The sequence below is a fragment of the Bos javanicus genome, chromosome 11 (genome assembly GCF_032452875.1).
Source record: "Bos javanicus breed banteng chromosome 11, ARS-OSU_banteng_1.0, whole genome shotgun sequence".
Lineage (NCBI taxonomy): Eukaryota > Metazoa > Chordata > Mammalia > Artiodactyla > Bovidae > Bos > Bos javanicus.
This window is the reverse complement of record NC_083878.1, coordinates 67,263,131-67,276,044: the sequence shown is the minus strand read 5'-3', so window position 1 is coordinate 67,276,044 and position 12,914 is coordinate 67,263,131. Positions and strand designations below refer to the sequence as shown.

Genomic DNA, 12,914 nt, shown 5'->3' with positions numbered 1-12,914 from the left:
GGATCAAAGAGAAGACTCTCTTTGTCTTCCTGGAAGCTGCTTCTGATTTGACACCATCACTCAGTGAATGTGGATTACAAGTAAGAAAGCTAAAGCTCATCACTTTCCTCCGCTATGTCTGAAGTGTGCCCCTAGAAGACTGGTTTGCATCCTGTCTATACAATTCAGGATCCCAACAGAAAATTCGTGGGTGTCTCTGCTATAGTCTGGTGTATCCTATAATGAATGGAGTGTCTTAGGCAGTGGCAGCTTTATGCCATTAGTCACCAATATTATACAGTTTATTTTACTTGGAAAGTAGGATCACAATCAATTTGTCATCTCTATTTGGCTTTCTAAGGAGGTTACCTTGTAAGGAGAGCATATGCGGATGGGCCACAAGAATAACTATTCTACTTGGTAGTTAGAACTTCTCATGATTAATGAATACGTCAGCATGGTTTTTACATGGCAGTGATTGGGAACTTCATCAATGTAAAACCCACACTCTGAAAGACAGGATAACCCTCGGGTGAGGACAAACGTAAATTTTTGTCTGCAAGATGGACTGTCACACTACCACGGATCCACCACGGGAATGCCGCCCTTTGGGGCTCTCTCTAGGTAGCCAGCTGGTTTCATAATATCAACCTATTTCTACATGATGCAATAATTTCTCATATCTGACCTGGCCACAGATCTTATAGTTCCCACTTCCTAAAATGTTTCCCCAAACCTGGTCCCCTTTTCCTGACAACAGTAATTGTTTCCTAGTTGGTGACCCAGCTGATCATCATTCCTTGCTCCAATTCATTCCTCACACTGCTTCCAGAATTATTTTCCTAAAATATAAATCAGATCTTGTCACTCATCTTGTCATCTCTATCAAACCTCCAATGGCTTCTATCGCCTCCAAGATAAAGTTTACATCCATTACCTTATGTCCAATGCATCTTTGGAAACCCTTAGCGTGGTCTGTAATACATAGTAGGAGCCCAGGCAACACCTGGTGAGTTGAAATTGGCCTCTTGAGAAAGACCTGGGTTCTCTGTCCATGGCATCAGGCTGCCTGGTACTACTTCACCAGTGCTGAGGACATTACATCACAAGTGATAATAACAATCATAAGTTTCATAATAATATAATAATCGCCAGTCCAATGATGTGCTTACTATGTGTCAGGCACTATTGTAAGTGATTCCCATGTATTATCTCATTAAACTTGTAACAACTTTATGAGATCATTACTATTACCGATCTTTATTTTCCACAAAAGGAAACTGAGACTCTGAAAGATAAAATAATTTTCCCAAGGTCACACAGTGGGAAAGTGGTGAACTTTGGGCTTAAAACCAAGCATTCTGATTCTAGAACTTGGGTTCTTCACCACCAGGTTATACTGCCCACCTTATATAGAATTATTAAGCTCTGGAAAGAATGAATTTGAAATGTGGGAAATGTAGGTCTCCAAACAGTAACTGGTATATGAGTCTGGGCTGAAGACATAATTTGGGAATTCTCAGCATACTAATGTGAGTAAAATTGTTCAGAGTGTCAACAGGGAGATGGGAAGGGAGCCAAACCTAGAACCAACACTAACATTTAAAGGCCTGGCTCTGGTCAGTGGATGAAAGGTGAGCCAGAAGTCAGCGAAGGAGAGGATTTCAAGGAGAGATAAATCTGAATCCAATGAAGTGCCTCTAACCAGCAGAGCAAGCACTACATGGCTCTCAATGGATTTGTCCTATTGAGCATCACTTTGGGACTGTGGTGAGAGTAAGCAGATGTAAGGGTGGGGATAAAGGCAGATGGGAATGGGTTAAGGAATGAATGAGAAGTAAGGATGGAGCCAGACAGTCTTTAAGGATATTTTAGTGAGAAACTGGGAAAGAAGGTAGCATCTATAGGAAGACAGGACCAGGAAATTCTTTTTTTTTTTTTTAATGAGATTTTATCTATTGGCAATGGAAATGGAGCCAGAGGAAAGGTAGAGAAAAATACAAGAAAGAAACAAAGACCTGGGGGAATATTGGAGACAACGGGATAAAATGGACTAATGCGAAAAGACTGGCATTAAATAAAGGGGATACTTGAATCTCAGAGGCAATGGGGAGGCATGAATATGTCTTTTAAGAGGAGGATTAGAGTAAGAGGTAATCCCTTGCCTGCTATTCTCTGGGCTTTTGGTGAAACAGCAGGTGAAGTTCTTTGCTGAGAGTGATGGGTGTGAGGTGTAGTATGAGGGTTTAAAGAATATGGTGAAAACTTATGGTATTGAATGAGCATGTACTGTATGTTGGGCACTATTGGCGGCCCTGGGCCTGCAGCAGTTAACAAAAGACAGTTCCTCCTTTTGGAGTCTGCATGGCAGTTGTGTCCTGATGCCACATTTTAATGGGGGTCCATAGCCAAAGAGGACCAGAGGAGACATTGAAAGGAAGGTGGAAACTCCCTGGTGGTCCAGTGGTTTAGAGTCCATGCCTCCATTGCAGGGGACACCAGTTTGATCCCTGGTTGGGGAACTAAGATCTCACATGCCTCATGGCACAGACAAAAAAACAAACAAACCAGGAAAGTGCCTCGTGGTCTGGATTAAGCCATATCAACTACTCTGGTCCTTAGTTTCTTTGTCTATAAAACAAACAACTGGATTAAATGGTCTCTCAGTTTCCTCAATCCCTACCTCTAATTTCTTTGAATCTAAAACAGCAGAGTGTCTGGAGGTACTGAAGGAACTGGGGAAGAGAAGTGCGGAGTGCCCACTCTAAGTCAGGTGCTGGGTTTGTTGCTTTGAGCACATTTTCTCTTATAATTTTCACATGTAAACTGAGGTTCAACCAAGGTGAGTCAGTTGCTTTGGTTGCCCAGTGGAGCTTGGATGCAACTCCACACCTGCCTAACTTCAAATCTTTTTTCAGGAGACTCCTTTGTTTTAGAGGAAACAGAAAATCATCAGAGCAAATAGAAACATAGCAGAGACTCCCAAGTATCTGGAGGTAGATTTGTTTTATATCACTCCTGGATGAGAGTGTAGGAAGGGACATTATGGGTCAACGACAAAAGGAAACTGGAACTGTCCAACTATTGGGTTTGTATTTGACTCAAAAGGCAGCAGTTTCTCACCAGAGCTTTTCAAGCTGGCAGTTAGCGGGTAGCTCTTAGGATAGCTTGGAAAGTTATTCCTTTCAATTCTAAGCTTCTATGAGTCTCTTAAATATTTTGTTTCTCTCCTTTCCCTCTGGTTTCCCCCTCCATCTCCTCCCAGCTTCTGTTTTCTCCATTCATCTGGGCTTATATGCTACTTGCTCTGCTGCTGCTGCTGCTGCTAAGTCGCTTCAGTCGTGTCTGACTCTGTGCGACTCCATAGACAGCAGCCCACCAGGCTCCTCTGTCCCCAGGATTCTCCAGGCAAGAACATTGGAGTGGGTTGCCATTTCCTTCTCCAATGCATGAAAGTGAAAAGTGAAAGTGAAGTCGCTCAGTCGTGCCTGACTCTTAGCAACCCCATGGACTGGAGCCCACCAGGCCCCTCCATCCATGGGATTTTCCAGGCAAGAGTACTGGAGTGGGGTGCCATCGCCTTCTCCAGCTACTTGCTCTAGTTTCCAATTTTTGGCATCACAGAGAGGATACCCCTTACCCTGCTCCCTCTGGTCAGGCAGATGGGTACATGTGGAGACCAGAAGGTGAATTTGCAGGGAACACATTTATCAGTACCCTGGTCTCAGAGGACAACTTGTCTCCTGAGTTAAAAACAAAACAAAAAAATCTCACTCACAGAAGATGTATACGGCTACTCATATTGGCTGGAAGACTCAATAGAGGCCACCAAGCAGAAGTGGAGTTGCTTTCAAAATTACAACATCCAGAACAATTTTTACCAAAGACCTGGACAACTGGTTTAAACTCTAGCATATAGGTGAATGCTATCAAAGTTGTGTTGTCGTTTGGCAGCTGCACCCAAAGAGGGTAAAATGACCTCCTTTCTTTTACTAGTGGGAGTCTACATTTACTGGACTGCTAAGACCCCTGCAACGTGTACAGTGCTGACGTTCAAAATTTCATTGTCCTCTCTTGGACACATGGTTGAGAATGCTCAGAGCATTCTATATCACAGGGCACATAGCCAGGCTGAACAAGCATAGTGGTTTGCCCAGGATTGAGGAGAGCTCCCAGGGTATGAAACTTTCAATGCTAAAACCAAGGAGGTTCTGGGCAAACTGGGATGAATTGGTCACTTTACACTCCATAAGGTGTAAGACGACCTTACACCATACACATGGGTCCAGCTAGAATGAGCCAATTTCTCCAGCATAATACACTGTGAAAGAAAATATTAATGATCCTTCTAGAAGGATATTATTTGACAAGAGAGGGAGAAAGTTAAAATGTTGATCTTATAACCAAATTGGGTTCCTCCTGAAAACACATAGTCAAGTTATTCTATTTAAAAACAAACAAAAAAATAGTCTGACATGTGGCAAAGATGAAAACAAAGGCAAGTCTCTCTTCCAAGGTCTGAGATTCTACCTTTGTCAAAAAGCACCCCCAAACTAGTCAGTAATTAGAATAGCAAACATAGGCTGGGTTTACTTTATGGCCAAGAGCTACATATTTCTCACCTGATGAATTTATGAGCCAACTGTTCCACAAAGTAATAGATTTCATTCCAGTGGTGCAGCACACTTCCTGACCTAGGGAAATAAAGCAGATGTGATTTAATCAGGTGTTCATTTGTCTTTACCTTGTGTCATATATTCTATTCTTTCACAGTTGATCTATCCTTTAACAGGGCTCACCATCTGAAACTTCCATAACTTTGGAAATTACCTGAAAGGATGCTTAGAATTAATTTTAGAATTCTGAGAAACTTTGGTAAAGAACTCTCTTCACTCCACCTCCGACTCCTTACCACCCCTACTCTAGACACTCATATGTCAAAAAAATTCCTGGGCCCAGCCAGATTCACAGGTTAGTTTCACAGCTTTAAGGAATAGTTATTTTTGTGCAATTTATTGCTCTGATTAGAGAAGAAATAGTATTCCAATTCATTCAAATGAAATTGGCACAAACTATATGCCCAAATAGACAAAAACAAATTCCACTCCTCAAAAGAGTCAAAATTCATTGGTAAATACAGATTCAAAGTCTCTAAAAAAAAATTAGCAAAACAAATCCAGCAGGAATTCAAAAGAATGCTAATTAGTTCATTGGTGATTTATTTCCGTAAGATATTGATAGTTCAAAATTTAAGGATCCAGTACTTTGGCCACCTCATGTGAAGAGTTGACTCATTGGAAAAGACTCTGATGCTGGGAGGGATTGGGGGCAGGAGGAGAAGGGGACGACAGAGGATGAGATGGCTGGATGGCATCACCGACTGGATGGACATGAGTTTGAGTGAACTCTGGGAGTTGGTGATGGACAGGGAGGCCTGGCGTGCTGCAATTCATGGGGTTGCAAAGAGTCGGACATGACTGAGCAACTGAACGGAACTGAACTGAATGTATCTAGTCATACTAATACTTAAAAGAAGAAAAATGATACAACCCCTCATCATTAAAAAGGGATCCTTTTACTGAAAAAAAAGAGGGAAACTTTCTCTAAGACATATGGGATCATAGCACTTTAGATTTGGAAATGGGCTTATTTCCCACAGTTGACTTCTGTTTCACTGATACCACTTACTACTGCTTCAATTCACCTTATAAGTATTTTTCATAGTGCTCATACTCAATCTGTTGCACTGACTTCATAGTAGCTTTTTCTATTTTAACGTACTCTTCTGTAGACTCGATGTTCTTTTCTTTTTATTAAGGATCTGTTTCAGCTGAGCTCTGCATTTCTGCCTGTCATAATTGTTGAGGTTAGTTTGCTTTTTGGACTCTGACATTTTGTACTGAAAACATTTTCCACTGGTTTCAGATAGCTTTTATTTTTATGCGCTCATCTACCTTAATTTTAACTTCTAGAAAGTTATTGTTATTTTTGTTTCAGACTATTTTATAGATCTTTAAGATGAATCTGTGCAAAGTAAATTTTATGCCTTTTTTTCTGTGATTCAATATGTCTAGGAACTCTTATTCTGGTTAAGTGTATTCCACTTCTATGAGTAAAATCTATTTTTTTCTGCCCCACATCCAGTAATGACATGTCTGTCTGATCTGAACAGAAGTGATACAATATGTTATGGTCAAACACTGCAAGATTACTTATCATAAGGATATGGAAGTTCTCCAAGTTAACCTATAACTTCAATTCTAGGAGAAATTCTGAAAAAATGTTTTGTGAAACTCAAAAACTGACTTCAAAAATGAAATGAAGATTAAAGTTATAAAAGTAATCAAGGTAATAATGAAAAAGAACAAAGTTGGAAAGCCTGCCCTATCGAATATAGCAACCTCATACACATGATATGTAAGAGTAGAGCCAATGGAGTAAAATGGAAAACTACATCCACACCCCAGTGTATGTAAGGTCTTGCTATAATACATAGGGAAAGAGGTGATTCAAACTGTGGAGGGAGAATAAACCCTTCCATGTCATTGCAGTGACAATGGATTTCTAATTGGAAACAACCAATCAGATCGCTATCTCATACCAAATGTAACCCTAGGTGTATTAAAACCTAATAGGAAAAACAAAACTTTCAATCCATTGGGTGAATTATAGAAGATTTTCATGGCATCAGGTTAGTGAAGAGTTCCCTCAACCAAATACAAAAAGTAGGAATTGTTCTTTACAAAAAGAATTATTATGACTATTATAAGTGTCTAAAATTCTGGATGACAAAAGATAAGGATGACAAAAGCAAAGATGAGGAAGAGATTGAGAGAAGATGTTTGCCACAAAAATAAATGGCAAAAGATTAGTGTCTAGTATATGTAAATCGGTACAAGTAAATGTTAACAAGGCAAACAATACAAAAATAGACAAAGGATCAGAACAGGCAATCCCTTGAAGGATGGCAAATCAGCATTTGAAAAAATATTCAACTCCTCCTCTAATAAATCCAGAAATGCTTTGTTTGGGGAAAAGCAAGTAGTTTTGGGGGGCAGCAGCATAAAGCCTACAGGGTCGAGGAGTGGGGAGTTGGGGAGATGCAGAAAAATAAACCTTTTCCAGTAAAACTCTCTATTCCAGCTTCTCAGCCTTTATACATTCCATCTGCTTGAGACACACAATGTCCACACTGGCAAACTCCTACTCATCTGTAAGAGCCAACTTGATCTCTGCCTGCTGCCTTCGACCAACACAGATGGGGCTCATTGCTTCTGCCCCGGGATCTCAGGGCACTGTGTTCATCTCTCAGTCATCATCCTCGGATACTGGGTTGCCATCACTTTTTTTCTTCAAGCTTCCATTGTGAGAATGTGAAGGATATTTCCCTCCCCAGCATCTACCTATTAGTTGGATGGAAGGAAGGAAGAAGAGCGTGGGGAGACGTCTCTATTGCTCATGGATGCCTCCTGATCTTTTGCCAGCTGGTCCTGGCTTCTGGCCTTGTTTGGATGAGTGTCTCAGGCCTGAGACTCAGATACCTCCAGCCAATTCCTGTGACCCTATGTGATCCCGAGGAGCCTTCCCAGAGGGGCCAATGATTCTAGAGTACAGGTCCTCAATGAACGGGCCTATCTAATCAATGCAAAGAAATAGAGGAAAACAACAGAATGGGAAAGACTAGAGATCTCTTCAAGAAAATCAGAGATACCAAAGGAACATTCCATGCAAAGATGGGCTTGATAAAGGACAGAAATGGTATGGACCTAACAGAAGCAGAAGATATTAAGAAGAGATGGCAAGAATACACAGAAGAAATGTACAAAAAGATCTTCACGACCCAGATAATCATGATGGTGTGATCACTGACCTAGAGCCAGACATCCTGGAATGTGAAGTCAAGTGGGCCTTAGAAAGCATCACTAAGAACATAGCTAGTGGAAGTGATGGAATTCCAGTTGAGCTATTCCAAATCCTGAAAGATGATGCTGTGAAAGTGCTGCACTCAATATGCCAGCAAATTTGGAAAACTCAGCAGTGGCCACAGGACTGGAAAAGGTCTGTTTTCATTCCAATCCCAAAGAAAGGCAATGCCAAAGAATGCTCAAACTACCACACAATTGCACTCATCTTACATGCTAGTAAAGAAATGCTCAAAATCTCCAAGCCAGGCTTCAGCAATATGTGAACCGTGAACTTCCAGATGTTCAATCTGGTTTTAGAAAAGGCAGAGGAACCAGAGATCAAATTGCCAACATCTGCTGGATCATGGAAAAAGCAAGAGAGTTCCAGAAAAACATCTATTTCTGCTTTATTGACTATGCCAAAGCCTTTGCCTGTGTGGATCACAGAAAACTGTGGAAAATTCTGAAAGAGATGGGAATACCAGACCACCTGATCTGCCTCTTGAGAAATCTGTATGCAGGTCAGGAAGCAACAGTTAGAACTGGACATGGAACAACAGACTGGTTCCAAATAGGAAAAGGAGTACATCAAGGCTGTATATTGTCACTGTTGGGCTGCCGTCTATGGGGTCGCACAGAGTCGGACATGACTGAAGTGATTTAGCAGCAGCAGCAGCAGCAGCAGAGTACATCATGAGAAACGCTGGACTGGAAGAAACACAAGCTGGAATCAAGATTGCCGGGAGAAATATCAATAACCTCAGATATGCAGATGACACCACCCTTATGGCAGAAAGTGAAGAGGAACTAAAAAGCCTCGATGAAGGTAAAGTGGAGAGTGAAAAAGTTGGCTTAAAGCTCAACATTCAGAAAACGAAGATCGTGGCATCCGGTCCCATCACTTCATGGGAAATAGATGGGGAAACAGTGCAAACAGTGTCAGACTTTATTTTTCTGAGCTCCAAAATCACCGTAGATGGTGACTGCAGCCATGAAATTAAAAGACGCTTACTCCTTGGAAGGAAGGTTATGACCAACCTAGATAGCATATTCAAAAGCAGAGACATTACTTTGCCAACAAATGTTCGTCTAGTCAAGGCTATGGTTTTTTCCTGTGGTCATGTATGGATGTGAGAGTTGGACTGTGAAGAAGGCTGAGTGCCGAAGAATTGATGCTTTTGAACTGTGGTGTTGGAGAAGACTCTTGAGAGTCCCTTGGACTGCAAGGAGATCCAACCAGTCCATTCTGAAGGAGATCAGCCCTGGGATTTCTTTGGAAGGAATGGTGCTAAAGCTGAAACTCCAGTACTTTGGCCACCTCATGCGAAGAGTTGACTCATTGGAAAAGACCCTGATGCTGGGAGGGATTGGGGGCCGGAGGAGAAGGGGACGACAGAGGATGAGATGGCTGGATGGCATCACTGACTCGATGGACGTTGAGTCTGAGTGAACTCCGGGAGTTGGTGATGGACAGGGAGGCCTGGCATGCTGCGATTCATGGGGTTGCAAAGAGTTGAACACAACTGAGCGACTGATCTGATCTGATCTAATCAATGGTAGATCCCTGACTTTAATGCAACTGGGAGTCTCCCAATAGCTCACCAGAAGAGCATATCCCAGCCCTAAACTTTTAAAGCTTTGAAAAGTTTTTCATTAGAATCCCAGCCATCCTCTTGGACATGTTTAAGTTGTATATTTAAAATCTCAAAGACTGGTTCTGATTCCCTTTCTTCAGCCAAAGGGTAGATGCTCTGGTCCTGGGGGTCTTAGTGAGGGTCTGGCAGATCTGGCTCAGTGCTGTGTATGTGCTTCAGATGAGCCACCACATGACTATTAACCACAGTCTACTTAGAATTCTACAACTCTTTCCCACTAGAATCAAGAGATCTCCTTGAACACTGGTCATCTATGCCCACTTCTGAAATGCAATACTGTGTTTTGCAATGCTGTGTTATGACCCAGACAAGTATCATCTGAAATTTTGGTCAGTGAGGAGTAGGATAAGATACCTAATGACTGGAGAGGAATCCCCACAGTTCCTCCATCCCAGGTCTGATTTTCTCATCAGTAGAGAAGTCCTATAGTGAGGGAATTAAACTGGGAAGGGAGGTAAAGAGTTGAAGTAGGGACTTGAACTAGAGTTGCGGGTCTATTCTTGGCTGTCTACTAAAGAAGCAGGGGTCTCAAGTAAATCCTTTTTGTGTTAGTAGTTTTCTGTCCTCAAGAATTGAGCACAAATCATTTGCATTCCTTTACTTATTACAAATGGCACTAGTGGTAAAGAACCCTTCTGCCAATACAGGAGACATAAGAGACGCGGGTTGGATCCGTGGGTTGGGAAGATTCCCTGGAGAAGGGATGGCAACCCACTTCAGTATTCCTGCCTGGAGAATCCCATGGACAGAGAAGCCTGGTGGGCTACAGTCCATAGGGTCACGAAGAGTCAGACACAACTGAAGTGACAGCACACATATACACACTTATTACAAAGGATCACCCACTGTTAATTAATTCACATTTTCTTTTATCTTAAAATATTTCATTTGCACTATTCTTCTATCTGACTGACATGTAAAATTTAGAAAATGTTGGTATTCATCTTTGATTTCTAGATGCTAGATATAAGGAAAGATCCAAGAAATATTCTGGAGTGTTGAGAAAATTCTAAAGCCATCTGGAACACTTTCTTGCCAATGGGCAGGTGCTGTATTTTCTCAAGAAGAAAATAAGATAAAACAAGAGGTAAGGGGATATTGACAGGCTTGCTTCTCCCATCCCAACTCTACTAATAATTGTCCTGTTGTTTCATATGTACTCATGATCATTCTTTACACAATTATATAAGCCTTGACCAAAATATATCCCCTTTGGGACACCCTTGAGATGTGCATAGCCGATTCCCTCCAACACTGAGGGTAAACATAATGTTCAAAGATTCTGGGAACAACATTGACTTTATTTTCTCTTTTGTTACATGGGACCCCAAAGGACTTCAGCTACTAAAGTAGCATAGGAATATAGGATTATGTAAGTCTGCACCTTGGAATCCTTCTAGTCCTCAGGACTGACCCTTCTTAACCCACATATGCATGCTCTGTGCTCCCCAAGATCAAATAATCACTTAGAGAAGGAAATAGTCCCATGGCAGCTCCTTATGGTTTTAGCATGGAGGTAAGCTTGTTGGGCATGCAGCTCATTTCTCTTTAACCCAAATCCCCAGGAGGAAGGGGCTTGCCTGCTTGGTGCCATGGTCCTTTCCCCTGCCTCACCACCACCCATTGGCTACAACTGGACTCCTAACTCTGAACTCTTAACTAGTTCATCCATGGAGGATCTCAAAACTACCCCCCTGAACCAGACTCCTGCCCTTCTGTCATGGGGAAAGATACACTGGGTTTTTTATTCTGTTTGGACTTTCTGTTAAAACATGCGTGTCTCTCCTGTACTTTGCCTTGTGAACTGATTTTCTCGTTTGGAATCTAAACTAGTAGATACTCCCAGAATAATCAGCCCAAGATGGTGTGTCCATTTTCTAACATGGCTTCTTTTCAAGCTTGAGGACCCATGTGGACTTCTGGTCACAGCCAGAAGTAAGGTGTTGGTTGGGGAAGCTTCTCTCTACCCTACAGTATGTTAAATATCTCATTTATCATGCTAGACTGTTCAAGAATTACTGATGTTAACATCCCAGCTATGGGAGCCCTGATGTTCTCTTCAATAATGGCTCATCCAGCCATTGTTACCAAAGCCCCAGGGTAGAAACAAAAAGTCCTGCCTCAGTCAGTTCAGTCACCCAGTCGTGTCTGACTCTTTGTGACCCCATGGACTGCAGCACACCAGGCCTCCCTGTCCATCACCAACTCCCAGAGTTAACCCAAAGTCATGTCCATTGAGTTGGTGATGCCATCCAACCATCTCATCCCCTGACGTCCTCTTCTCCTCCTGCCTTCAATCCTTTCCAGCATCAGGGTTTTTTTTTTTTTTTTTTTCCAATGAGTCAGTTCTTTGTATCAGGTGGCCAAAGTATTGGAGTTTCAGCTTCAGCATCAGTCCTTCCAATGAATATTCAGGACTGATTTCCTTTAGGATTGACTGGTTTGATCTTGCAGTCCATGGGACTCTCAAGAGTCTTCTCCAACACCACAGTTCAAAAGCATCAATTCTTCAGCGTTCAGCTTTCTCTATAGTCCAACTCTCACATCCATACATGACTACTGGAAAAACCATAGCTTTGACTAGACTGACCTTTGTTGGCAAAGTAATGTCTCTGCTTTTTAATATGCTGTCTAGATAGGTCCTAACTTTTCTTCCAAGGAGCAAGCGTCTTTTAACTTCATGGCTGTACTCACCATCTGCACTGATTTTGGAGCTCCCCTAAATAAATAAATAAATAAATAAAGTTTGTCACCCTTTCCATTTCTTCCCCATCTATTTGCCATGAAGTGATGGGACCAGATGCCATGATCTTAGTTTTCTGAATGTTGAGTTTTAAGCCAACTTGTTCACTCTCCTTTCACTTTCATCAAGAGGCTCTTTAAGGTTCCACTGAACTTGTGTGGATTGTTTTGTTTTTAGAATTGTTTTTAACACACAATTGCTGACAAACTATAGTCAAAGAGTTGAAATATCCATGTTTTAGATCCAAGTCAGTGGATGTGAAATGTCCCAGATATTTGCCTCAATTAAATTCTAACTCATGCAATTCTAGCCCCTGAAGATTTCCGTGAGCCCACTGGGTATCAAGATGCTGTAGAGAATTCAGGTCCCTTCTTAGGAGCTCATGCTTTGGCTCCACAAATATATATCTCAACAAAATTTGGAATTCAAGCAGCCTCCCAGGGAATTCTGCTTGAACACAGTCCTACAGAGTTCTTTGCTTGAAGATTCACTTATAATATCTGGATCCACTCAAAATCAGTCACCTCCTCTTCACATCACTTTCTGCTTGGCTTTCAGAAGGGTTCCCCAGACCACAAGGAGGCGAAGCCACTGGTCCCCTGAGAAGGTAATTGCTGGGAGCAGATCCAGGGC

The 12,914-nt window shown here is 41.8% G+C and overlaps 1 protein-coding gene across 2 annotated transcripts in view; it reads right to left on the bottom strand.

Annotated features, from left to right (window-relative positions):
* The window catches only part of ANTXR1 (ANTXR cell adhesion molecule 1), a 258,255-nt gene that overhangs the window by 225,693 nt on the left and 19,648 nt on the right, over positions 1-12,914 (bottom strand). Inside the window, exon 2 of one of the 2 annotated variants that reach the window (XM_061432860.1) lies at positions 4,602-4,673. In XM_061432860.1, coding sequence (XP_061288844.1) covers positions 4,602-4,673 — 72 coding nt within the window. Of the gene's footprint in view, positions 1-916; positions 1,051-4,601; positions 4,674-12,914 lie in introns of those variants that run through there. The other variant, XM_061432861.1, reaches the window with a different exon arrangement.